This window comes from Phalacrocorax aristotelis, chromosome 16 (genome assembly GCF_949628215.1).
Source record: "Phalacrocorax aristotelis chromosome 16, bGulAri2.1, whole genome shotgun sequence".
In the NCBI taxonomy this organism is placed as follows: Eukaryota; Metazoa; Chordata; class Aves; order Suliformes; family Phalacrocoracidae; genus Phalacrocorax; species Phalacrocorax aristotelis.
In genome coordinates, this window is record NC_134291.1 from 8,035,138 (window position 1) to 8,063,116 (window position 27,979).

A 27,979-nucleotide genomic window follows, 5' to 3' on the forward strand; every position below is an offset into this window, starting at 1 on the left:
ACTCCTGATGAGATGGCCTTCAATATTAGCAAAAGGAAATACTTTAGATGAAGGCTTTAAATCAGCAAAGCAACTGCAAAGGAGAGTAAAATCTGCTGTTAGCAATCCCCTTGTTTTGTAATTGTTATTTCCAGGGGATTCCAAGGAAGGAATTTGCAAGGTGGAAAACTTGCAGGGGACCCAGGTGTCATGGGATGCAGAGGGTGAGCATCTTGGGACATGTTCATCAGAGCGGTGACAAGCAGTAGGTCACACCGCAGCTGGCATTGGGGCCATCGGTCCCACACAGACAGCCCTTGTTGGAGAAGCATAAACACCAGACACTAGTCGGCTCTCTGTGGATAGAGGTGGCTGTAACGGCTCACACAAGCTCCCTGGCTGGCTCTTCTTAGCTTTTATTCATCCAGCAACTGCTTTCTATTTCAAGCAAAATGGGCTACATTTTTTTCTAATAGCTGGTGTTTATTAATCTGCCCTTTTCTACGGGCTGAAGTTAAGCAATCCCATGAGCCGCCTGCCTGGACAAGCGGCCAGAACCACAGCAGTCAGCCCAGGATGGTCACCTGTCCCCAGAGGTCATCTTCTACCATAACTCCTAGTCTTACCTCCTCGCCAATAGAGATGCAGGCTTTGGAGTCTAGATCTCTGGGTGGCCTGCAGGAGAGAAAAAGGAAAATATGTGAAATGTTCCTTACAAAGATCAAATTTCCCTCAATAAGTAAATATAACCCCCATGGTCCCCCAGGCCATACCCTTGGACCTTCAGGCCAGCAGCCCTCGCAGCCCTGAGCAGCCTAACCCATTTCCTAGCTTTGCAGGGTCAACAGGTACAGCCAATATTCACAAAGTCACCCCAAAAACAGGGCAGGAAGGAAGGTGCTGGAGTTGGCATTTCTTGCATCCAACTTCCTCATGCAGGAACCCAGAGAGATTCATTGCAAAAGGCAAGCCAGGTGGCAAGCACCAAATCTCTGCCAGCCTGTATGAAAAATGGATTAAATGGGCATAAAGGTCTAAAACCACTGTAAATTATTACCTGAGTCAAACAGCATGGGTTAACAGGCTAATAAAAGTCAATCCTCAAGGAAGCAAAGAAAGCCAAGCAGGCTGGAGTTGCACAAATTGCCTAAAAAACACACGTTTTCTTTTGCAAGGTTGAGTATTTAGGGAAGGGGATGCATTTTCACGGCTTGACCATCAAACTGGGTGGCAAAAGTGCCACATCGGTTTAAACTGGGAGCCCATTCTGTTTTTTCCTTTTCCTGGGCACATCATTAAGCAGCACATGAGAGGTAGCACAGGCAGCGATGGGTAGACAGTGATGGGCTGAGCCCCCCTGGTTGCACCTGGGGCTACAAGAGAAAGACAAGGGTTGTTATTATCCTCCCTAATGGTGCCAAAATTAAACTAGGTGTTTTGCCCCTGTTCCTCGTGAAGGGTCCCCGTTATCCCAGACAAGCAAGCATGAGCCCTGGGTGCTGGCCACGACCAGCTGCCAGCCCCTGGCCATGGCAGCGCAGGCGCTAGCAAAGGCTGGAAGGCAGCTGGGGTTCGTGGTTTTCTTTTTATTCTGCCTTAGTGTTTGCAGACTTACGTGGAGCTTGTCTGTGGTTGCTCAAATGCTTCTTTAGGAATTTTCAGCCCAGGGTTTCTCTTCTTGCCTGTGAAACAAGAAAGAGGCAGAATTAAAGAAAGGCGCTTTTTTTGTTGTTGTTTTGTTTTGTTTTAATTTGCAAAACACAGCTTGTCCATATTTGTTGACCTTATTTAACATAAATGCCTGGCCAGGCTGGTGTAGACTCAGGGCACAGAGTTCAAAACATAAAGTGCCTTTGTTCAGTAACGCTTCATTTAGACCTGCAAGGTCTGGCTGCCAACTTGGTACAGAAAACAGGCAAGAGCTCTGGCAAAGGCAGGCCATGTGAAAATGCAGAGAGAAAGGTATTTCTCCTTCATCAGCCCTGCCCACATAGGATCCCTTAAAATGCTTCTTAGATTTTAAACCATTCCAGATACATAACTGCGAAGCCTGTCACAATTAAAAATCTTTTTAAAATTGAATCTGAAAGTCCAGAACCAGATTCTGGTTCTGTTTAAATGAATGTTTCACCTCTTGGTCATTAAAGTTGTGCAAACCCAGCAAAAATAAAGCAAAAATTAAGTTTGCAGGCTTCAAAGCCATTTGTTTCTGTTCACACTGACCAGCCAAGCTTTTCTGAGCTGGATGAAGCTCAAGCTCTGAAGTAGTTCAAATGCAGGCTCTCCTGTAAAGGGGGTCCAAGCCGGCAGACACAAGAGCCAGGCAGACTAGAGAAATACAAGAACCTTTTTATGACTAAACATATACAGCCACATTTCAGCACGGGGTTTTGCATTCATGGATAAAATAACCTGAAAACATAAGTCATGTCACCAAAACCCCAAGGTAAATATCTGGCTGTTTGGCTGTGAAATAAAATCCCTGGTCCCCAAAATGGCACAAGCATCTAATTTAGGCGTTAAGCATTTTTAATCTAACAGTTTATATCAATTACTGTCTTTCTTTTAAGCATGAGTTTACTCTCTATTCCCAACACTCTCTTTCAAACTTTACCTATACATGTTTGAGTTTGTTCTTTCTCTTGACACAAACTCATGTCAATAGATGTCTGTGCACCCCAGTGCCAGAGGGGTGGTAGATCAAAGTGCAGGCACCCAGAACTGAAAATGACCTTTTTGAAGCAATTAGACAATTCAGATTGCCAAACTTTTTTTTTTCCCCTTGTCTGCTCCAAAAGACAGGATCACACTCACTCCTTTTGGCAAAGAGTCATTCCAGGATGGGACAGGCTGTGACAACCCAGCCGACACCTCGTGGGAAAAGCATTTATTGGAAACTACTGTGCACACTCACTGTTGTTATTAGAAATCTACAGCGCTGCATATTTACAAAAGGGGGGGAAAAGCCCCAAGGAACTTCCAGTCTAGCACAGAAAAGGCAAAATAAAAGAAGCAAGGTCACTCAGAAGCATGAAGAATAGCTCTCAATTTTCCCAAGAGGTAAAAACTGCTCTGTAAGGAAGTAAAAACATTGTAAAAACAAGTGGAGGAATTTCTACAGTTAGCAGAGCTGTTCTTTGACCCTTTTCCTTCTAGTTTTCTTAGTTGTACTACATAGGTCTCTAGAAGGCACAAGTGAGAAGGAAGTCCTGATGTGCAAGATGTTCTAGATAGCATTTCTTGCTCAAGCTGCGCCAAGTGCACATCGGATCCAACAGGATGCTAAATGGGTAACAGTGTTCTTGATGCTGTCATGCTTTAGCTAAAAAAGGAATCTCAAAAATACAGGTCTTGCAACGCAGGCAAACAAAACCCGTTTCTCTGGCAATTTCTAAGGCTGCCATCCCCGTGACCTCTCTGCCTCCAAAACCCTTCCTGCATCCTCTTGCAGTTCAAGCAAACAAGGCAACCACAGGCACAAGAAAAGCAGTATCTTCATCCTTATTTTGCATGTGGGATTCAAGACACAGAAATTTGTTCATTTGCCCACAGAGGCAGGAACTGCCTCTTCAGATCTAGAGCTGAACTCTTCCTATTAATGCTCACCAGCCGTCTCTTGGCATACTTCTACACATTGACCACCTATCTGCACTGCTCCAATGACATTCACACAACCACCAAAGTCAAAAGAGAAACAAGCACAAATTTGCTCTGTTCTTTCCTTTTTTCTTTCTTTCCTTTGTGGATTTGCTCGTACAACCCCATGTGCTGTACCTGAACCTCAGGAACCTGCTCTCAGGCAGCTCTGGGAGGGTGAAAATGAACCTACTAGAAATTAACCTAATTTGAACGTGAACCAAAACAGGTTAAACAGCATTTAATCTTATCATGGTTCACAAGTGGTGTCAGCAGAAGCAGTAGGTAGCAAAATGCCAAACCCAAATAAATATTAAAAGCCTTCCGCCTTCTGGTGAAATAAAATCTGCACTTTGGGGAGTTTATTTTCCTTGTCTCTTCTTCACAGAATACAATATTTTGAAACTTTGCCATTTTTTTGAAGCACAATCTGTTCGCGTATTCGAGTTGCCAAGACACAGACACAGTTTAACGTTCTTTGGGGTTTTCTTTTCAAGAAAGAAGAACGCAACAGCAGTAGCAAGAATAAAACACGGATTTCACGATGGCACTAGGAGAAGGGATTGCAAACAGGAATTGCCACAGCTGGGACTCGCACCTGCAGCACCAACAGCTCCTGCGGGATTAGCTCGCAGTGCGGAGGGGGAAAGCAGTTACCTCTGCGCCGTGGCTCACCACATGGTTATTTAATGAAAGTCTTGGGCTGCAATCAGGCAATTTCATGCCTCTCAACTGGATCAGGCAAAGTTTCTGAGCTCCTTTTGTTACAACATGCAAAATGCTTGTCTCTCCAAGCCTTCTGGGGCCGGTGTCTGCAAGTGTCTTGCAGGAAGCGTTAGCAATCCTGAACATGACACTGCCTCAAAACCAGAAGCACGGAGCAGCAGTCAGCACCGCTCTGCAGAGCCATGGCTGCCACCCCGGCAGGCTGCAGCGGGGTGCAGGAACCAGGGTCCCCCCCCAGCCCTGCGACGCAGCTCCCCGGCTCCCTGCCGCATGTTGCGGGGAGCTCAGCTGAGGCTCTGCAGCTGCTCCGAACAAGGGTCCAGGTCACACGTGCTTGAAGGAGTTTCTCCTCAAAGGCAAACACTGATACTTAGAGGGCTCTTTTTTTAGAAAAAAAAAATAATTGGAAGCCCCAAGATCAGTTCTCTTCAATAACAACTGTCAAGCAAGTATCTTGCTGTCAAAATAAAATCCCCCAGTTTACCATAGCAGACATTGGCTTTGAAAGATGACGCTGTATTAAATTGCAGTTTGCAGAGAAAGTCATCTGTACAGGAGCTCAAAATGTGGAGGCAGCTTAATAACATACAAAATTGGATGTTACCTGTTCCATCCACCAGAAAACCAGTATTTTCATAGTGTTTTTATGAATCATTATTATTTTTAGCTTTGTTTCCTGAAGAAAATCACCGCATGTGTGTATTTGACAGTCTGCATCCCTTGTGGTAAGTGTAAATCCACTGGCCAGTTTCAGCCCCATCTGACAGAGAAATTGAGCTTTTGGAGACTGCAAATCTGATAAAAACAGGTGACTAAATAAAGAAGTCCCCAACTCAGAGGCAGGCTGAAGCGCAAAAGCAACCCATGGCAGACACCAGACATCCACGTTTGAGCTGCGCAGAAGTCCCTGGTGTCTCAGACACCAAAACAACAGCACGAGGCTCAATCCTGAGGCACAAACCAGCCGGGGCTTGAGCATCAGTGCAGGGGGTTCACAGCAACTCCTTGGGATTTGCAACAGGGAAAGTCCCAGCGAGCCACCATACAAAGCATGAAGTCTAAACGTGGCTCCTTCTGCAGAAAGGTTCACAGTCCTTGTTGATCAACAGATGGGATCATGCATCTGCTCCCCGGCATCCAAAAAGTCATGAGTTTTCTGTGTAAACAACTACTGGTGGCTTTCTGGTCTCTGAGCCTTCAAGCTAAAGCACATTTGAGAGCTCTCCCTGCAATTTTCCACACGGAGATTTCCACAAGCACTTGACTCAAAAGCCAAGTTTTAAGAATAATTGAGGGAAAAAAACAGACTGGTTTGGAGCGATGCTGAGAGACATCTCCAGAACCAAATTTTGATTCAGCAAAACATGCAGGGTATCCATAACGTTAAGCACAAGCTTAAACCTACTTGGTTTTAGCAAAGCAATCACCCACAGTAAATACTGAACCAACCAGTGCTAGAGAAGTTGCCACCTTTAAAAAAAACTCAGTGCTTTCTGGGCAAGTGCACTGAGCAGGAGAGCAGCGGTGCAAGCACTGCGCTGCAACATTACTGCAACCTTCTGTGCCCAGCTACCCACGCCTGCCTCCCCCACGGGCATTGGCTAGGCCAGCCCAGGAAAGTCAATGCTGAGAACCAAGTGAGGCCCGAAAGCAAAATTGTAATAGGAAAATGAAAACCTGACTTAATGAAAACACATTAAATACTTCCCTGTGAAGGTCTTAAACCCAGATCCTGAGGGAGGGGAGAAAAATACAACTTCCAATGGGCTTGTTAACCTCTTCCCACCAGCACTGACAGCGCGTACAGAGAGATTAATGTTGCTAGCCCCTTCCAGTTAGGGCAGCGTCAAATATCAATATTGAAAAACGAAACTTCAAAGTTTCACAGCAAAAGGGTAGGAAGCATAACAGAGAATAATAAAGAAAGGGAAGACAGAGGAATTCACTGCCCACATACGCTGTAACAGAAAATAAACTTTTACTTCTGAAGGAAAACCCCATTCCCCAGTCTCCAGGCTTCTCACTGCAGTCAAAAACTTCTTATGATATAATCCAAAGTAAATGGTACCTTGCCACAAAAAGCTCCTATTTCCTTCAAAGGATATTAACCGGTTCTGTCTTCACCACAATTTATTATTAATGCTGTGTTCAATAGCCATGTAGCAACACTTTCTTTCAAATAACACTCTTTAGCATGTAATTTGCTGGTAAAATTTCACAGGTGAGAAATGCTTCTTTCTGCCACTTTTTTAAGAGATAGAAGTGGCTCATTTACTATTCCTGCCTTTCCTCAGGACTTTTTGTCTGATTTCTTGAAAGGGTTTGAAAGCCAAATGATCTGCTTTTCCCTTATCAGCTGTACTCAACTGCATAAGCAAAACCCCCACCCCTAGAATAAGGGCAAAATGGAAGTGCTGGATGTGTTTCCATGGAACAGGAGTGGACGGGCATCTCATGGGCTCCGCACGACTGAGCCCTGTACCACACAGCCGCACAACCAACGCTCCACCTGACACCGACGTGCCACTGCGCCCACTTTGAGCTGGGAAAGGACCCGTGGCCATGCCTTAGGTGCAAAACCCCAAACTGAGATGGTTCTTGCAAAAGCAGGAAATTAACTTTTTTTTTTGTCCCAGATGCCCTGGAAATGGCCAGACGGAGACAGCTCTTTATGCAAAGACTTGGCCTTCAACTGCAAAGGGCATCTCTTACCCACAGCCCAGTTCCAGCCCGTATTTCAGGAAGCAATGGTAGATTTGATACTGCCAGAAAGAAGTTCAAGCCTTACAGGCCAGGTGGAAATACCCAAACCTCTGAGGACTTTGCCCATTAACATGCCTGGACCCAGGCAGATAAATACTAAGATATCTTAAAGCTGCTCATGGTACCCAGGGCAGAGCAGGGTCACCTGGAGCAACTGCTGCTGTAGAAGACGTAGTAACCCCATGTTTAACATCAGTCTCACACAGGATGACCGAAGAGGGGGAAAAATTATTTTTTAAACAAGTATTAAAGGTCATCCCACAGGTTTATTATTGCTTGCAATTTAGTAGAGGTTAAGACACACATAATGGTTAGAGCTGATACAAACCCATCCTGGCACACACGAGAGCTTGAGGGCAGGTGATGGACTTGCCCTTCTCCTTCGGTCCCCAGTCATCTGCCCCAGCAACCGCTCATCACCGCTCATCAGTTCTTGAGGTGAAAAGCCTTTAATTCTGCCCAAGTCTCTCCACCAAGGAATCCCACAAGTGGGGACACCCCAGCCAACTGCAAGAGGAGCGGGAAGGCTGGGTGCGTTCCTGGTGTCCCCGCAGTCAAACACTCACCACCTCTAGACTAAATAACAGTCATCGAGCAAAGACACTTGACATTCCCTGCCAAATCGTTGAGCTTAAAAATTAAAATACACGTAGATAACAAAGTGTATTTTAAATGCGTGGGTCTGAGGGAGAAGCCGTGCTGCCAGGGCTGTACCTGGACTTATTTTTACAAGCTGGCTCTGTTCCAGCTGAAATGAAAATCAAGTCCTCAGTCAAAAAGAGCAAACAGAAATGGGTGTAAATTAATGAACCAGCCACTTCTGATGTACAGAGGTGTAGTAGTACAAATGCATCTTCCTGGGCAGCTACTTGCCAGAGGCAGCCCCAATTGCCTTCCCATGGGTTGTTGTGGTATCTCCACAGCCATGACCACAGCGCTTCCTGCATCACCACTGCTTTCCTCCATGCGCTTTGGCTGCATGAAAGCCTCTGAATTTTGCCATAATGGCAGTCAAAGCACGGGATCAGACCGTGCCTTTTTGATTTAAATATTTTTGGGACAGATAAAAAGGCTGGTGTCGGTGACAGTGGTTTGGTGGCTGGGGTGGGCAGGTGCAAAGGAAGCTCCCTCACCACCTCTGCCTCCATGGCTATGTTGCGTATCTCGGTAACCCTTTGGTAAAGCTACATAAAACCACATTGCACGATGCTTAAAACAGGGTGACAGGGGCAGGGTGGGTGAGTGCCTGAGCTGTGCTCACCACCCAGTTTGTAAATGCAGAGCTTTAGTCAAGCCCTAGTTTCTGGAGAAAACCAAAAGCTAGATGTTCATGTAAGCACCAATATTGTGGAAGTGGGCCTGAAAATCTGTTTTCCAACACCCCATTAAGCCACAGAAAAAGTATTTAATGTGCAAGAGATTCTTAAAACCTGTTGAAGTTTCAACCAAAGGCCAAGGGAAGAGATGAAGTGGATATTGTGCTTTATTTGCCTCCTTGAAATATAATTCAGCTGCTCTCTCCATAGCCCTGTCAATAAGTAAGGGTGCCCAAGCAACACTGGCTGCCCCTCCAGCACTGCCATGAGCAACTGGGTCAAGTTGGAGGCAAATGGAGATGCTCCATCTAGGAACATGGTATGTCCTCTGCATAGGACAGGGACATTTCCTGCATGTCCTTTATCTGTGTCTTCCCTCGCGGTTGTCTGCAGTAACTCCTTGGAAACAGCAAACCTGAAATCTGTTTCCTTAACAACTCATTTCAGGGCTGCTCAGGAGAAGGGAGCCGAGCCTGCCGCGGTCGGGGGCTGAGACGTCTCCCAGCTCTGGGCTTGCTTCCTCCTGTTCTGGTGCCGCAGAGATGTCGGCTCATTTGGTGGCCGTTGGCACATCTGGGTCTGAGCACGCCACTGCTGCTGCCAGCCCTGTCGCTGCCCCCCGTGTCCACCCTGCAAATCACACCTTTATATCTCAAGAATTTAAGCCCCCCCGACAGGAACTGCATTTCAGGACGGGCAGCAGGAAAGGCAAAAGCGCTTTTATGACTGTGATGGTTTTTGCCAACATGCATGGGAAGCAGGATATGCCTGAAACACTGCCCGATGAAGAGGTGCCACGGACAGCCCTAACTTCCTCTGAAGTCCTAGTCCTCCACTGCTCCTCTTGGGTGCTTTTTTCCAAAAATAAATAAATAAGTAAATCTCATTTCATACCAAACCTGGAAATGCCAGCAGGCTAAAGGGAGCACTTGAGTCACTTCTCCTTGCTCTGCCTCTCCTTTCTGGCTCTGACAGCTGAGACACACCACACCGAGTGGGGGCAACCTGCTCCTCCCAGAGACTTAACCAGCCAACACACTGCCCCAGGTGTGACCAAATTTGCTTTGGCAAAGAGGAGATGACCTCAGAGCCACAACCCAGAGGCAGATACTTTCTCTTCTCAAAGTCAGTTTGAGCAATGAAAACATGGAGACAGAAAAACCCAGCATCTCCATCTGGAAAACCAACATCTGGAAACCTGTACAATAGGAAACCCTGAACCGCTGGCACAAAGCCCGAGCAGATGATGCTGCATTCATCTTCCATTTTAATTCCCGAGAAGATAAGAAGAGCATGGCATGCCACAGCCTGGGCACAGGTCACCCAGTACCTGTATACCGGCCGATCCCAAACTGCTTGCCGATACCGTAGCACCCACATTACAATGCTGCACATGTAAGTTGCTGTCCTGCCCCGTTGGCAGCCATGCCGCAGCACCCAGCTGCTCCGGGGTTTCTCCGTCACAGGGCTCAGCTCGCTCCTCTGACTCAATCCTGCAACCTGTAATAAACCTAGTGCAGAAGAGGCCCCAAACCAAAATAGCAGGGCTTTTGCAAGGAGCGACAGAGGTGCACCGAATGAACCGCATGGCAGAGGTTGTGCAACGTCTGCTCGGATCACGCCAGGGTTATTTGTGTCTCAGGGCCTGTCTCCGCTGCAAGAGCGAGCTGCGTTTTCAACTTGCGGCCGCTGACGTAGGTCAGCTCTGCTGAGGCACAAACACAATGGAGACAAAGATCTTCAGCTTTACTGCAAGGTAAAATCACAAGGTCAGTCCTTCGTGCCTGCCTCGAGATTGGCCTCCAGCAGGAGTCAGTTTGGTGGCGAAGCTCTGAACAGCACAAGAACAAAACGCTGGAAGAAGGCAAGCAGAAAGCTTTGCAATAAGGACTCCAGCAGACTAATCTCTGGATCCTGCGGTGCAGAAACATACAGAAATGTCACCAAACTGTGCAAATATCAGAACCTATTTGCCTGCCTTTCAATAAGCTCTGTATTTCAGTAATTCAATTTTGAAGGTAATTTCCTGATTCAGGCTAATCTCTCTTACTCTGGCCATTTTCCTCTTAACACATCCTGCAAAAGGGCTGCAGGCTGCTGTGTTTATTCGTGTCAATATAGAAACCAGAGGGATGCAATTTCTTCTTATCTATCTGCACATTTTGGTTACAAGAGCCTGTTTGTCACTCTGATAAGAGTGCACCTCTAAATTTTACAGGAGTTAAGACCAGAGTGTGAAGCGGAAGAGACACTTTGATAGAGATTAGACACGAGATCCTGTGCTAAGATATGCACTGAACGCAGGGCTGCAGGGACTCTGGGAAGGGGGCAGGGAGCCCATTCTGTACCCTCCTGTAATCCCCCACTAAACAAACTGAGCCCCTCTGCAGCTCTAGTCCGTAGGAGCACTGGGATGATCATGTGCTGGAGCAACCTTCCAGCAGGTTTTGTGGACACCAACACCCAACGCCAGGCTGGAGATGAAGAATGGCTGTCGGATGGAGGGGTAGTAAAATGCAACTGCATGGGAGAGGGTATCATGGTTTAGGATGATCTTCTGTGTCCCACAGAAGTTGCTGCCACCTCACGGAGCTGTTTCATGGGCTCCAACACTGCCTTGGACCTTCCACTGCCAGGACCTTACACTTCACCTCCCAGCTGGACTCCGCCCCGATGTGTTCCCTGCACCCTGCTCCAGTGTTTGCTTGCAGGAATACCACCATGAGAGAGGAACAGGGCCTTCAGCACCCATTTTCATACTCAAAGACCAATGAAGAGCAGCAACGTGCTTCCTTCTGATGCTAACAGTTCAGCAGAAACAGGGAGGTGACAACAAACAGCTTTTCCATATGATGCCCCTTCCAGCCCAGGTACAGAACCACTCCCAAACTCAGCGAGGGAACGGCAGGCCCAGCGTGGGGCCACCTATCATGTCCCTGTTGAGCTGGTGCCAGGACCACTGTGGTATCTGCAGATGTGGCAAGGCGAGACAGAGTCCTCCCCTGACATCCTGCACTGCTGAGGCAACCTCTAGATTAGCCAGTTTTTCTTCAGAGAACAGATGCAATGCAAACCAGCCCTAAATTCATCGCACTTTAGGTGCTAATGTAAGTGGGAGATGGTAGATACGAGAGGTTTACCTGCATACAGCTTTCAGCTTAGGGCACAAGAGACTTTAATATTAAAAACCCTGTTACAACACTTTGGCTGAACTCATCTGGCATGTGCATCCAGCTGCTTGAACTTCGATGGCCCTGGGGGAAAGGGCACAGCTCCTCCCAAACAGCAGCACCTCTGTGCAAACAGTGGCAACATCACCTCGCAGGAAAGGCACTCGATGCAGCAGAGCTGGGAGCGCCTGCTGTCATGGAAATTCCAGCCCCGTTGGGGCTTGGTTGCCCTGAGCTGACCCCCAGCACCAGCTTTCTCCCTGCATACCTCTCCAGGGATCAGCACCTTCCTCCTCGGTGCTGGGATCTCCCAGGCAGGCACAAAGTGGAAACGTTCGGTTCTCTGCTGATTCACCCCAGCTGTGAGATGCTCTGTCAGGGACAGACGCTGCCTTGTGACCCATCGGATAAAGAGGGGAGGAGGCGATGGACAGAAGCAACTGGGCACCGGGATGTGCACGCTCCAGTTTCAGCTCTAACAACCCTGTCCATGACCACAGGAAAGTTAATCACAGAATATCTCAACTTGGAAGAGACCCATAAGGATCATCGAGTCCAACTCCCAAAGCTGCACAAGCCTTGTTTGTGTGCGTGTCCCCTCTCTGCCTAGCACACAGGTGTGCTGCAATAATGAATTAAGACAAAAACACCTCTGTTGCTTTGGGCTCTGACTCACATCCACCAAAGCAAAGAACTTCCATGGATGAGGACCTTGGCAGCTGCCAAAGGATGCTGCCCACATTGCATGGGGGCACAAGGCAGCACAGGTTCACACCACCGTCCTGTTCTCCTTGGCACCTGAGAGTATTAGCCCAAACCCACTGAGGTGGTTCAAGCCAAGGATGGGAGAGCAGCATGAATCCCCACCAGGCTTGTGAGCCTTCTGTGACGCCCTTTGGCTGGAGGTTGCCAAGGCTGGAGCCATCTGCGTCTTGATGCTCCGGACATGCTGGACCCTCCAGAGATGGTTGTGGAGGCCCATGCATAAAAACACAAAATGCAAAATTCAACAGCTTGTCTACCCACACCCCATCTCCAATAATCTGATAGAAATCCTGTAAGGACCAAAGCCTACTCCTTCTTCTCACCTTGCTTTGCCTAACTAATTTTCCACCCATCAATTTAATTTCATGGGTGCAGCCAAGCCTTCCTCATCACGCACAGACAAAAAGCACTGCCACTCCTCTTCTCCCATCAGGCCGTTTCAAATGCCCTCAAATCCTGCAAATCACTCACGGCTGCTCGACATGAGGCTGTGAGAGACAAAAGCTTGGGCGATCTTACTGGGGTCGAAACGATGCCACAAGGGACTTTCTTTTCTGCTCCTCATAGTCACTGGAGCAGGTCGCATCCCTCACGGGGCTCCTGTGCCTCCAGCATTCGGGCAGCTATATCCTCCCGTTGCTCTGGGAAAGACGCGATGCTGGCAGAGACCTCACAGAGCAACAGAAGTCACCAGGAGCCTCGTGGCCTCTCCTCTGGCCCCCAATATCATGAGAAATCACAGCAGTGGAGCTCCGAGGAGGCAAGCGGCAGGGGCAGTCACTCCCTCCGGTCACCAGTACACCATAAATCAAGCCCATATTTTCCCCCGCCAAGGTCTGCTGGCTTCGCTGCGTCCCCATCCCAGAGCCTGTTTTCTTTGCTGCTTATCTCAAATTAGGAAATCCACAGGAATTGCAGGCCGGGGAAGCTGTTTGTCAAGAGCCTCCAGCCCTCGTGGGCATTTTTTATGAGGGACTTTTGGTTTAGTTGCTGCTTTGTTTTCGAACCCTCGGCTGTCTGCTTGCAGTGGGAGTTTGCTGGAATCAAAACTGGAGAAAAGCTCTTGGAATTCACCCGGGGAACAAAAGGGCTTTTGTGCAGGAGGATTTGGAGGACGCGGCTGTTTTCATTGCCGCTACCTTCATTTCTATTTTCTCCCTGCCAAATCGCACCTGCCAGCGGCGCCGGAGGAGGTGGGCTGCTGCCCGTGCCCGTGCCCGCGCGGGCAGGAGGGCGGATGCCTCCCGTGCCCACAGGCAGCGGAAGCAGAGCGCTGCAGGCATGAGGATGAAGTGCTTTCCAAACTTGCACGCATCGCGGTGTGCAAGCCTTACCCAAGCCTTTCGGCCAAGCTTCCTGCGCCCTGCCCTGGCTCTGCCCCTTGCACAGAAGGAGGGTGGGCTCCGCTCCTCAGTGCAGCACCAGCATCCTAAAAACTCTCCCAAGGGACAGGCAGGCTCTGCCGTGCCGGTGGGTGCTCCCACGCAATGCAGCTCTGTGGATGAGGGGCTGAAGCTCCCACAGCCAATGTGTGAGTGGGGATGCTGTAGGTTCACCCACAAGCTGAGCATCATGCGCGGGACTCTGCTTCGGTTTTTTTACTTCCTTTTTTCCACTGAGATTTCACCTCAAAACGCAACAGTAAGTGACCACATGCAGCAACAGGGCTCTGACCAACTTCCTACACGAATATCTAGCAGGCAGCAGCAAGTCCCCTATATGCAGCATAAAAGCAGGTGCCCTGTCTGCCTCAGCCAGGGTGGGAGCAGGATGTGCCTTAAATCCACCAGCACCAGCCCAGCTATGAACAATTCTACACTTCCCAAACCTACCGCTCCCTGGAAAACTTGGCCCAGTAAAGGGGCATCCACCTCCTTTCCCCATTGCTCTACAGAGCCTCAAAAACAACTTTCCCAGGTCTGGCTGCAGGGAGGTGATAAGGATGCCCTCCCCATCAGACACACTTTATTGCTAGACGTCTCCCTCCAATTTCAGTTTTGGTTTTCAGGTTTTTTAAATGCTCTTGGTGCAGCCAGGATTTGCTCCCAGCGGGACCTGCAAGGTGTTTTTAAGGAAGCATCGCTGGTGGAGCAAGGGCCCCGCAGCAGAGCTTCATTTCCCATGAAAAAACCAGACCAGCTTCTGCATCTGCCCCATCTGCCTGGATGCCGAGCGGCGACGAGTCCATGCACCCGGCAGAGCGGGTGAGGGGCAGCCGCCCCGGCAGTGCCGGCACCAGCACCACGCTTTCCGAGCCAGGGCCTCTTGGAGCTGTCAGATGTGCTGCCAGCCCAGGGAAATGCAAATTGCTTTGGAAAACGAAGGTGACATTTCCACCCGCTTGCTGATTTCTGCTGTGCTGCAGACTCAGAAGCCTGATTCAGGCTTGTGGCTCCAGCTATGGAGGTTCTTATGTCTTGATGGTGCTTGCATTTAAGCACGTGCTTACTGTAAGCATGCATTTCTATTAAGGCTGCATTAAGTGACAGGCTGAGCAGGAATATGTACATAAAGGCTATGCCAGACTTGTCTTTCTTAGCCCTTGCAATAGCTGCAGCAATTGTCTGTCCCCTGGGTACCCGGCTGCAGGCTTCAGCCCATTTTTCAGCCATACCCACCAGAAGGGACACCCCGCACACAGGCACTGGCAGAAGTTCCTCTGCAAGCAGTGGTGCCAGCCAGGTTGCAGGTTCCTCATCATTGCTTCCCTGTGCCCGAGATGCTGCCCCATAGCATCCACTGGCAAAGCTACGTGGGCAAGCACTGAGGCTTTTCAGCCAAAAATGAGCCAAGAGGCTTAACATGGGAAAAGCAGGACATTGCTAAATCAGGAGGGTGTGATGGGCCAGGAAGGACTCCCCTGGGGAGCTCAGCTAACTGGCCCTTTGGGGTGTCACCATCCCCAGGAAAGCATACACAGTTATTTGTCCTTCAGCTCTGAATGGCTGCTCCCCACGTGTTAATGCAGCCCCATTTCTCTGCAGATTCCTTTGCTCGCTGAGCACGATCACACCTTATCTGTGGGACACTGGTCTTGGTGTCATCACCCTCGCAGCAGGACAGAACAAAACCTAATCAATACCACAGCGCAAACCTGAGCTATGGCTTTATTTCTCTTGCCGGGTGCTCTGGGCAGCCACAGCAGTCTCATTCTACCAAGCACAGATTTAATTTGTTCAGCATATTGTAAATTTTGGACATTTAAACTACATCGCTATCAGCTGTCTTCTACAGCTGATATGCTGCATATAAAACTCAGGTTTATAACTTTCTGCTCATAAGTAAAGGCACCTTAGGACAAGATGGGCAATTTATGTTCCACAGAGGGAAAGCTGTCCACTGATTTTGTCATTCTGCGAATTAAAGAGTCTCAATAAGTTTTATAGTGAAATGGGAATATCCATGGAAATAGAGGAATGCACCACAAGCCATTTCTTTAGTGAGTACCCTCACCCTCTACAGAAGGTCCCTGATGAACAGGAGGGCTACTTAATCCACATGGTCTTGCATCCACTCTGCTCCTCAGGGGAAAATAGCACCTCTGGGTTGAAAAGATTTAATAAATAGTGCCAAATTTGTACAAGACACCTCTAGACTGAATTACTTCTCTTCAGTTCCCAAGTTGTGCTGTTCTGTTTGGCAGCTGGCAACTGTTTGTTTCAACTAAAAGTGTTGAATTGAAGATAATTTTAGGATCACTTTCCTCTTCTGTGGTGCAAATAACACTCAGAAGAATTTCACATCAACGCCTAATTTTCTTCCCAGGGATATGCTGCTCACGCTCTGGCCTTTACTTGCGGCTCGGTCCAAACAGATAAATTGATTAGAAATCCGGTGGCAATCTTGCCTGGAGGTTTTCTTGCATGAGCCCAACACCGCAGCTCCCGCAGCACTGACATGGAAGGAGGCGATCTGCTTCCTTGCTTAACATTTCATCATGGGGAATTTTTTAAAGGCTCAGCCAAATATTAAGTTTTCAACACAGTCAGGACGTTGGCCAATCTGCCTTTGTGCGACAGTGTTAGACAGATCTCTTTTGCTATTCTTTTTTCAATTTATGATTTTATTTGCCTTTTTTTGTACCTAAATTATTAGAGATGGTATTTGACAGCTCTGGACAGTGCAGGTGGGAGGAACTAACTCCTGCTCCCTCTGCTGGCAATGCCTCCCAGCAAACGTGTGGGTCCTACTTTAAAACCACACACGAGCCCTATTCACAGTGAGAAGCCAAGGGCAACTGCAGGAAAGGCAAACCCACGGCCCCTCAGAGCCCCGGCACCCACCCAGGTCTCCAGCATTGCAACTTTGGGCACTCCCCCACCACCAGAGCAGGACAGGAGGCACTAAGAGAATATCTGCACCCAGTTTGCACTGTCAGCAATAACAGCAGCTGCTCCAAGAAACTGCTGGCAGCAGAGACGGGCGAGAACCGGAGCTGCTCTACCACCACGACGGCAACAGCGAGTCTGTCCAACCACAAACACAAGTCTCGGTCCTGCAACCGCTTCAGCAATATATCTTTGGCCACGCAAGAAGTCTCAGAAGGTCAAGGCGATGCACCTGAAGGTCTGCAGGATGCAGCGCAGCTCTCGGGGGCTCCCAGGGAAGCTCCTTCAAGTTCTAACGGATTTTAGCCAGAGGTCAGAGAGCATGAACTTCCAGCTCCCCTCCCAGACACCTGCTAAGAGCATACGCTTGCTTGTATGTCATATAGTAAAGTAAATCAAGCAGTATGTAAAGAACAAAGCCTTTCCCTGGGTTTTATCATGCAATTTTATCTCAGTTTGGAAAGCGTGTTGAGGAAATGGATTATCACATAGTACCTTGGCAGAAGACAGCAAGTCTTCTCCTTTTTTTCCCCCAATAGCGTCCCTGACACAACTGGGGAGATTTTTTCCTGTCCACATATGTCCACATGGATCAGACCCCATCAGGTTACATCCCTCTATCCAGCCTTCTAAATCAGGAGCTGAAATTACAAAACAGCCTTTATAAGCCTTTCTGTCAAAGCCTCTGTAGAACTCCCTGTGCGAGATTCAAGACTAGTTTCAGCTGTATGCATACACACTCGCAAACACGATACTGCTTTCTAAGTTGCAAGAACAGATAAGCAGAAATGGGAAAAAAGAAACCCAGAGAAAGCAGGGCAGTATAAATCATCGACGCAGATCCATAACGTCCATCCTACTTAGCAACCAGGACAAAATATATCCGCAACCTTGTAAATTCTTATGCGTGTGCTCAACTCCAAGCACATTCAGTCCCACTGACTCCTGCAAAAGGACTCATATGCTCCAAGTTTAGCACATGCACAAGTAGTTTCAAGATCAGAGTATAAAAAAAAATCCTATTTAGCTTCTTTTTTAAGGGGAAAGAAGATTCTTCAGACCCCACTCGTTCAAATGAGGGCCCTGCTTGGCTACAGCTGCTCTGAATCGGCTCTGATTCAATCTCCCAGATTGTTCCTTGCTTTTCAGCTGCAGCAATGCCTTTTTAAAGCAAGCTCCTGGAAGAAGGGCCCCCTCTCTTTAGCAGGAGGTGCTGGCTGGGGAGATGCTTGCACAGGATGGGCCCTAAATGAGTGTGCTACAAGGTAAAGTAAATGCTTGTTGATGCTGGAAGTGCTGGCATTGTTCTGAGGTCTGCGCAGGAAGAGCGAGAGGAGGAATGCTCTCCTATTGCAGGAAGCTGTTCCAGCCTCTTATCAGACATAAAGCTTCTGATTTCTTGCGGGGGAAGTACCAAATGTTTTTGAGGGGAAGAAAAAAAAAATCACATGCTTAGCTATAAAGGAAGCTGCCTAATGACATGAATGAAACTGAAGTCATGCTACGTGGAAGCAAGCTTGCTGTGCTGCCTAGCTCAGGTGGCTACAAGCAAGAGTGTGTTCCCATACTGTCACCCTGCAAGGACCTGGAGAGGTGCAAGCCTGGAGGTCCTTCCCTCTGCCAAAAAGGTGCAAATTCAGTCCTCCTTGTCTCCAGAAAGCAACTTACTACTAATCATCCTTGAATGCAGTGTCTGTGTCACCCTCCCCAGCTGCCAGGGACTATTTTGGGCTCTGCCTCCAGTTCAGATGCTGCTCTGTCGGGGGGCTGGCTTGCGATGTCCTTTCACGCAGTGCACCGCACCGATCTGGTCTTTTAGTTAATTTGTAAAACTGATTCCTTGGCAGGAATTCAAGTTCTCTGTAGAGATGTTCCAAGTTTTATTAGCAATGAGCAAATTACTGGTGTCCTTGGGAAAGGTAAGGAAGTCCGAGTCTATGTTAATTGCCTTTAATTTTTTTGTAGAGGGTATCCCCCAAAGGCAACTCTATGCCACATAGAATGGCTCTCTGCTTATATAAGGACCTGTATATATAATGGCTGTTGTGGCTTGTTGCATAGATATTGGTGTGAACTTCAGTTTTAAGTGTGTTCACTATTTTATCAGACTTTGTGCTTTATTTGAGCCAAGCATTTTTCATTTCCAGCCCAGTTTCTCCTGGTAGGTTATTAGGGGATTATAGTTTACATCTCTTACAGTTAAAAAGCAGAAAACACTTTGGAACAGGTTGACAAACAACAGCATCTAAAGCAATGCCTTTCTTCTCGTTTAATAGGCTACTCTGTCAGCCCTGTGCTTGTTAAATGAGAGAAAAATCTGTGGGCATGCAGTGAAGGTCAATCTTGTGGTTTTTGAAAACATTTAATTAGTACAGTTAAGTACTGAGGTCTGCTTGGAAGTGAGCTTCTGCGTTAACCGTCGGCATCTTTCAACTCAGAGAAGCAAACCTGCAAGAGGGGACTGCAAGTTAAGTCTACATCTCCATGACCAAAACTTCAGTGGTGGTCAAGTTTAGGACAAAAACTGTTGCAGCTCCCCTGTCCTGTTGCCAGCTCCAAAACCTGCACGGGGTTTGGAAATCAAGCTCGGATCTCTGCATCACTAACAACAGAGTCCCAGCTGGCCAGATGCTGGCTGCCTTGTGCAGCGGCTCGGGTGACCCTTTGCGCTTCAGGGACCCATCAGGGCTGCCAAAAGCCCTGTGCTGTGGCTTGTGCTTCTGCAGAGGCATTTTTGCTTAGTGCTGAGGTTCAGTGCTTAAACAAATCTACTTAATAAGTAGCTTTGCCCAAAGGGGTTTTGGCATTTTGATGATAGCGTGTAAAGTCCCTGTCTTCATGATACATCTAACGGGAAGAAGGGAGACAGCTGTTCTAAGCTCCTACAGGTGTTTCGCTCATTGAATAAAACTGCAATAAATGTCACATATCTGTGCTTTAATCCCTGGGCAGTAGCAGGCATAAATGCTATGATCACAGGCTGACAGTTCCTTTTTAAAAGGCCGCAGCATCAGCTGTTGGAAAGAGTAAATCAATTTCAGTCTTTTCAAAGCCAAATTTGGTTTTATTTCTTCATACTTTTGCAGCATTGGAGACCCTAATTGTAGGCAATGAAAGCAGCTCTAGGAAGAAAAGGCTGTGTTGAAATCAAAGCTGGAAAGTGCCTCTAAATGGGTGCCTGTTGCCAGCACTGGAGAAGTGCCGCAGGAACAAGGAGCTGGCGCCCGGGGCAGTGCTAGGCGCTGTGCAAACCCTCCACGCAGAGCTGGTGCCAAAAGGACCTTCTCATCTCAGAGCCCTGTTTAAGTGAACGCTTCACCTCCTACACGCAGGTACTTGTGTGAGCATGCAAGTCCAGCGGGCTCTTACTGGGGCTCCTGTGTACGAGAGATGGGAGATGCTGAGAGTTGATGAGAGCAGATATAATGGAGCAAGTCCAGGGAAAGAAACCCAGTAATCAATGCTGGGTTTCCCTTCCAAATTTTTTTATCTCCCTTTTTGATGTTGATACTCTGGCAAGGTTTGCCTTTGCCAGATGGGGACTTCCATTACTTTAGCGCTGTCAGAACAACAAAAGACTTTGAGTCATTTTCTATATCTGACCTTGAACTACTGGAAAAACACTAAACATCCTTAAGAGTAATGATAACATGGAGTGGAGCTGAAATTTTTGTATTATAACTCGTTGCTTAAGTGCCAAATAAGCCAGGCTGAAAACACATGAACGAGGAACTTCAGGACCAGACCCCACTGCAGGATGAAAACAAGCACAAAAGCATGTTGCCTGGGACTTCCACAGAGGAACAGCCAGATGATGCTCTGAGGCCATTTGGCACTGATAGGCATTGTTTCATTGAGTGCAATTACATATTTTTGTTTAGAAAAAAGATTCTCCTTCAAAAGCAGCTACCAAGTCTATGCTGATTCAGCCTTCATTAAAGGCCTCTTACTGCAGACACAGTGAAGTGTTGACTCCTGTCCTTATTTTCTATTGCTGCTTTATCTTTGGCATCTCATCTGCAACTTCTGCTGGTTTGTGGGGTTTTTTTTTTCCCCTGGTTTCATGTGAGTACAGTAAAAGTGGATGCTGCTTGGGCTTCAGTTCTTCTAATGATTTTTGATCTGCTGGGGTGCAGGTGAGGAAAATCTAGCCTTGATTATAAAATTGCAAGCTAACTAGGCTAACAAAACAGATACAGCAAGAAACTGGATCAGCTCTGCTCAGTGAAGTTTTGCTGTTCAAACGGGGGGGGGGGGGGGGGGATGCTTTTTCTCTGCAATCTTTCTTACACATATGAAACTCTATCTCAGCTGCAGAGGCTGCTCCCTCCGGCTGCTTGCACAGCGCTCCCTGGGCTTCACTGCACTCAGCTTTTTGCAGCAGCCTTATATGCCATGGCCACTGCTCCTACAGCAACTATGGGGGAAAGTAGCCTGAGTAGCTCCTACCCCCAACTGTTCTCCTGATGCGGCTGGATGCTGCTTTTACTGTGCTCGTACAAATTCAGGCCCTTATTTGACTATGGGGTGCAAAGCCAGAGTGATGTTCAGCTGTGGCTTTGCTAGCACCAGCACAAGCGGAGCTTCCACGAAGGATGTTCAGCCTCTCTTTGCAACACGTCCAAAGTAAAGATGACTCAAAAGTGCTTTAGCACCCCAGAGACTTTCATGGTGGGATGAACCCTCTGAAACATCAACTGGGTGTTTGGAATTTCTAGCTTAAATGTAAGGATAGCTTTAATTTTGGCTTTGAGACAAAAGAAAGCCCTACAAGTGAGACTCTCAGGCTTCCCCTCTCCAAATTCCTTTTTACTGAGCCAGGATTACTGAGCAGAAGACACTTCCATTCACACTTGTCAACGTGCAGAATATTGTGGATTTGGAAGACAAAAGTACAAACAAAAAACCTTTTTGCACAATGAGTAGATATGGAAATTGCACCAAATGGCCTTCACCACTCTGCCCCCACGGAGTGCGATATCTAATGCGGCACGGCTCCAGGGTCCCCAGATCTGCTTTCCTGCTAATGTTGCTCTAGCTGATAATCTCTTGAACTATTCCCAGACAGGCCCTAAGGAAGGGAGCCAAGTAACTCTACAGGTAATGAAACTTTTTTTTTTAATTATAGCTCTGGCCATGTCTAAAATTAAAAGAACAGTCCTGCAATTTAGCCGGCCCCCGGAGACTGACTCGACACTTCATGTAATGATGCTGTTGGTGGCCACGCTGCCAAACTCGTACAATGCCCTGATCGTACCCCAAAACGTGAGTGACCGCAGTAAGGGATGCCTGTGTGCTCTGGTTTCTACCCCTTTCCCTTACGCAGAATTACTCGTCCCACCCTCTGCCGTCGGGAAGCTGGGACCTGCCCAGCAAGCGCTGCCCGCGGGTGCTTTATCTCCCTGTGAGACAGGAGCAGAGAGGCAGAGCTTTGCCTTCAGAGCTGGAGGGGACCTGTGGGCAGGCCGAGCATTGGAAATGCAGGTTCATGGGTGAAGGCAGGGAACGCCGTGGGAAAGGGCTGGGAATCACGGCCGTGCCCAGTGATCGGGATAACAGAGACTGCAGTCCTCCAAGTGCATTCACAGAGGAGGACTGCAAGTGTGTTCCCACTCCTGTGCTATCAAAGCTATTTCTTCTTTTTCCAACTTAAAAAAGGGCCCGGAGCTTGTTTCGGATGTGGTGTTTTCAAATCCTTTTTTGAGAGGCTTCTCTAGATGTTGTTATGGCTCTTTTCAGCAAGAGAAAATGGACAAGTGATATCAAACGCATGTATTGTTTGCAGGGGAAAAAAGGGAACTTTTTAGTCATCTTGTGTATTTGCAACCACAGTACACAGAATGTGCAAATCTGCCATGTGACTTTGAAGGTAATTGTGTTCCATTAATGCCAATACTTTTGGAGGAATGAAGTGTCTCATCTCTCTAAATTACTCCTGCGGTTTTAATTGAGTATCATTTGCCTCACCTTAGCAGCTTATGGATGTGTCATGGGAGGGAATTCACCCCGAAAGAAGCTCCATTTTTTTTTTTTGGTGACTAAAGTAACAAATAAGCAACGCTTACTGTGGTAGTAACAAAAATAATTATTTTTCATCTGGGAGGAAAAAACAGATCTTTGCTCCTTTTTCCCTGAAACTTAGCACTTTTATTGCTGTAATTACTTCTATAGTTTGAGCTTTTAAATGCTTGTGTCTTCCTGTCCCTACCGAGCTGCCCGCTCAGGACGGGGGAGCTGCTGCCCTGACCAGCGCGTTGCCGGCTGTCGGGCCGTGTCGGGCCATGGGGACAGGGCACCCTGCAAATGCACTCTGGTTTTTGCGTGTTGCCACATGGAGCGGAGGGGGCGAGAGCTCCTTCCCTGCGCAGCCCAGCAGCTTGGCAAGCAGATGCCTCCTTAGTGCAACGCAAGGGGAGCAGGCAGCAAAGGACAGCAGCTGGAGGGGCTCCACTGGGCGTCTCGGTTCCCGCTTGCTCAGCGGTGCAGAGCAGTGATTTGGCTTGTGTCAGACATCATTTCTAGCCTAATACTTTCTACCACAACTAGCTGGTTTTCTTTTTCCCCATGCTGGTTAATTCCTCCAGCATTGCATTGCATGAAACTTTTAAGCCTCTTTATAAACATTTGACCCCTCTTAACCCAAAGCAAGTACGCAGGCACCTCCATCATGAAAGCGGTATAGCAGAGCAAGCAGCACATGCAACAGGGTGAAACGGTAGTTCAACATGGCATCCTCAAAAAAAAAAATTAAAATAAATCAACAACTCGAACTGAAATTGGCTGTGTTTGCTGCTAGACTAGGCTTTGCTAGGCTTGCACCTCACTGCCTGTGCCACAGCTTTGCTCACCGTGCTCTTGCAAAGCGTGCCCTTGCCAAGTGCCTATGTCATGGGAGTGTGTTAATGGCGAGAAGCTGAGGTGGTGCTGACGAGGCAAGCTGCACATTGCACAACCAACGGGAGCCTCACGCTGCTTACGGGTTAATTTTATACTAGCAAAAACCTGCCACCTACCTAGGATTTTAAAAAAAAAAAAAAAGCAAGCTACCATTTATGCTTTACATCTGTTCCACTGAGACTTCTAGCTGGAAAAAAAAAAAGAGCATTTTACATAAAATGTAGTATTTTGAATAGGTGCAGGGCCTTTGGTCAGAGTCCATAGGGTACATGTTCAGGCAGCATCACGCGGAATGTGGTTCTCATAATCTCAGCATCCTTTTTCAGCTAGAGCACAAAAAATCGTATTTAAAACAACAAAGTCTAAGAATGAGGAATGAGATCAATGGACAGCAATATTTAGTTAAATGTAGCTCGTTTCAATATACTGTTTATGAATTAATGCTCTAATGGAGCTGCTCCCCCTTCCCTCTTCTTATTTCAATGGAGAAATTTGCATATTTGCAGGTTGCTTCTCTGATGTGGGCTTCGTGAGTGAATAATTCCCCCATTACAATGAATTTGGAAGACTCTTGAATGTATCTGCTGTCACGAGAGTTCAGATTTATAGCCTCAAACTGTGTTTAGCTTGTAATTAGTATGGGCTTCCGCATTTTTTTCTCTTCCAGAATAATATCCTATTAGTCATGACAGCCAAATGTGCCACATTTGGGCAACAATTCAACTTCTTCTGAACTACCATCAACATTGAGTCCCACTTGTCCGGAGCCGACTCCTCTCTGAAGGTGAGAAACAGACTGCAGGGACCTGTGGTGCTTGGGGAAATGGTGTTTTCTATGGATTGCTCCGTCCAACTAAAAATACCATTTTGCAACTTGAAGGAGGGAATGAAGGTAGAGATGAGCACGGGGTGAAATGCAGGAGTTCGGCGCCGGTGGTGTCTTTCTGACTTGATCTGTATTTTGTCAACTGCAAAGTCTTAAGGAGTCCGTCGGGGCACAGGTAACGCGGCTGAATACTGCAAGCGCGATGCTGGAGGCATCTGCTGGTTTCTGCTGTGGAAGCGGCCAGACTGAAACCGTTGCTTCCAAACTCCAGGGAGAGTTTTATCTCCTACAGCCCATGCTATGGCTGTGCAGAAAGCGGATCACCTCCGCTTCCTCGCGTGGCGCAGGCAGGGTCCGAGGAGCGGTTCTACCCTCTTTAACTAGGTGAGATTCCTTGCCGGGAACGTGTTTTATCAGAGAATAACCCTCCTGATTACTGCCCCCCGACAAGCAGCATTAAAAAAATTAATCTCTGGCAAATTCTCAGAACAACTTTGGAAACGATTCAAAGTAGGGAGAGGGCTCCAGAGCTCAGCAGCTGGCTGAAGCTCTGTGCAGTATTTTAGAAAGCTGACGAGGAACCTCCTGTGCAACACATGAAAGCTGATCCTGAAATGCAGATTATGCCTCCCTTAATTCATCCTGAAGAACGATACCTCTGGTGCAAACCCCTTCCCAAGCAAAACCTCAGCCTGAACAGCTGAACGCGGAAAAGTTATCTGTGTAAGGAATTCAAACTTAGACACTCGTATTGCAGAGCGTGAGATGGACGGAAAATGGATTCAAGAATGATGCCATTCATTGAGGTCATGTTTTGTGGGTTGGCTACTTGTATTTTCCCATTTTCCTGGTACTGAGAGGGATAGACAAGGCCAGAGCTGGCGAGCGTGGGGGCTGAGCGGCGCCCCGGGAGGGTGGGCGGCAGGGCCACCAGCACAGGTCCCTGCCCGTCACCGGCTCCGGTGGTCAGGCTTTCCGGGGAGCCCCGGGGAGCGGCTGCTCCCCTGCCCAGCCCCTGCCCAGCCCCTGCCCCTCCACGGGTCTCGCAGGGACCCTCCTGTGAGCGGCAGCGTGCCCTGGGTATCGTTTGATTCAATTCTGCATTATCAAACTTCCTTGGCTCTTTCTGTTGGAAACTTTTACAATTCTCTGCTTGGCTGGAAAAGATGACTGCAGCAAACCCAAATTAGGAATAAATTATACAACAACTTTACATTTTTCTTACAAAGGAAAACTGTGTGGCAAGAGCTGTGAAAGCACCTCCTTCTGATGTCCTCCCAGCAAGGCTTGTAGTAGAAGGCCACTGACTTCCCAGATGTCTTTTTAAAAAAAAACAAACGCCAAAACCCAACAACAACAACAACAACAACAACAACACGAAGCCCCCGCCCCAGTTTGGGAGCTGCTCTCCCACCAGCCGTGCACTGTCTGTCACCCCCCCACTCCCCAATACGCGTGAGGGCTGCAAAATTGAAGGAGAGGCAAGCTGCAATATCAAATCCAAACATTTAAAACAAGCTCCAAAAGCCGCATCTGTGTGGCCAGTCGCTGACATATGTGCATCTATTTTCACAATGAATGGCCAGAGCAACTCCTCCTTAAACATCTCAGCCTGGTCTTGCAGGGACTATTGCTTTCCCACAGCATTTTTTGCAATATTAAATTCTCCACCCCCGCCCCCCACCCTCCGCCTCCCCCTTGCAGGACACAAGGCAGAGCCACGCCGGAAAAATCATCAAGTTAAAAAGCAAAGACTAAGCCTTCCCCACCGCGCCGGCACGAAAAAAAAAGAGAAAAATTCTAAAAAATCACTGTTGTCCCCTACCCAAACGCGCCCCTCCCGCTCCATCCGAAGTGCTGAGCCCCTGCTCCTAAATGCTAAATAAAGCAGCCCTTCTGCATGCTCTGAGCGATCTGGTGTTACAAACCACACTGCTGCCTCTGACCAAAAGTTACCAAATATTAAGGGGGAGGGGGGAATAAATCGGTGGAAAATGATCTCAGTCCTGGCACAAGAACAATACTTCCCCATGGAAACATAGGTATATATTTAATTCCTGGTAACTCCACTCAAGTTTCACCTTTCATCTCCTCCACGGACTTCTTTCAAAGTTTCATTTAAATTTGCACTTGAAATTAGCTGCAATTCGCATGCATTGTGCCCATTTTGCACGCATATATACAGTAGCGAATGCATCTGCTCTTCAACACCCTTTATCTGTCCTGACTGTGCAAAAGGCAAAAAGGGCTCAGTAATCCCCGCAGAAGAATTCAAATAACGTCAATGCACAGCTGAACTGCAAGCCCTGCCTTACAGGAACTGTGTGTGTGAGTGTGTGTGTGTCTGCAAAAAGGCACATACTAAACAGGAAATGCAACTGAGCCATTGAAAGCCTCAAACTTCAAAATGCAATTGCATCCCGAAAAATGCATGCATGCACTTAAAAATGCATGCACGACTTTTTGCATATTTGCAACGAACAGAAGTAGGAGCCTTACCTCTCGACTGAGACATTTTCCCCTTTGCTTTGATGGGGGAGGGGAGCACAAAAGACTTTGCCTTGCCTCTCTTCTGGAGCTAGTTTTGCAACAAAGATGCAAACTGCAAGCGCTCAATCTTCATGCAACTGGAGTTTTCCTGACTTGCTGCAGCAGCTCTCCTTGCAGCGGGGGGGGTGGGGGGGGCCGTGCAATTGCACACTTTGCAGGGCAGCTTGCAGAGCGGGGGGTTTCCTCCCCCCCTGCTTGCAATGGTAGGGAAGGCTCTGCTGCACCTACATGATGGGCCAGGGCTGGCAGCTAAAAGCTCCAAACTTGGAGCTGGGGGCGCAGTGCGCAGGCGCGCTGCCGACGGCCGCCGCGCGGCCGCCTGGGTGCTGTAGTCCCGCCGCGTCCTGCAGGGGGCGGCGCGGTGCTGCGCGCCCGCGGAGGCTGCGCGGGGCGGGGCGGGCGCGCAAATAGCGCGCAAACGGCGCGCAAGCCGCGGGGGCGCCTTTTCCCGGCGCTGCGGTTCCGCGGCGCTGCGCGGGGGTGCCCTGGGTCGGCGCCGGCTCCGCACCGCCTGCGCGGCGGGTCGCCTTTCGGGGATTTTTTTTTTTTTTTTCCCGCCCCCAAAACTGCTGTGGCTGCGCGGGAGCGGGCCCCTGCCTGCGCCCCTGCCTGCGCCCCTGCCTGCGCCCCTGCCTGCGCCCCTGCCTGCGCCCCTGCCTGCCTGCGGTGCAGCTCCTCGGTGCTCCCGGCGCGGTGCGGGAGGCGGATGCGGTGGGTGCTGGATGTCGCTTTTGTGCTACCGGGTGCGGGGGGGTAAAAGCGGTACCCGCCCAACGCGGACACTTCCCCGGCGGCATCCCGAGGCTCCCCGTGACCAGGGAAACGCGCCGGGTCTCTGCGGCTGGAGGTGAACGCGGCGGGATGGCCGCGTCCGGGGCGATGCGGGAGCGTGGGAGCGTTGCCCATGGGGGTCTTCGCGCAGTCGGCCCCATCGCCCCCTCCACGCGCTTGGGGCCGGCCGGTGCTGGCGACCCGCAGGTGCACGCACAGCCTCTACCGCCCATCACCCCGCACCGGGCGCGG

General features: G+C 48.6%; 1 protein-coding gene across 1 annotated transcript in view; it reads right to left on the reverse strand.

Moving 5' to 3' along the window:
- Nucleotides 1–27,508, reverse strand: part of MAP2K6 (mitogen-activated protein kinase kinase 6) — a 43,681-nt gene extending 16,173 nt beyond the window's left edge. Inside the window, exons 1-3 of the mRNA XM_075111176.1 lie at nucleotides 26,906–27,508; nucleotides 1,595–1,661; nucleotides 606–654 (exon numbers count right to left, since the gene is read on the reverse strand). Coding sequence (XP_074967277.1) covers nucleotides 606–654; nucleotides 1,595–1,661; nucleotides 26,906–26,921 — 132 coding nt within the window. The 5' untranslated portion in view covers nucleotides 26,922–27,508. The remainder of the gene's footprint in view (nucleotides 1–605; nucleotides 655–1,594; nucleotides 1,662–26,905) is intronic.
- Nucleotides 27,509–27,979: the final 471 nt, after the last annotated feature.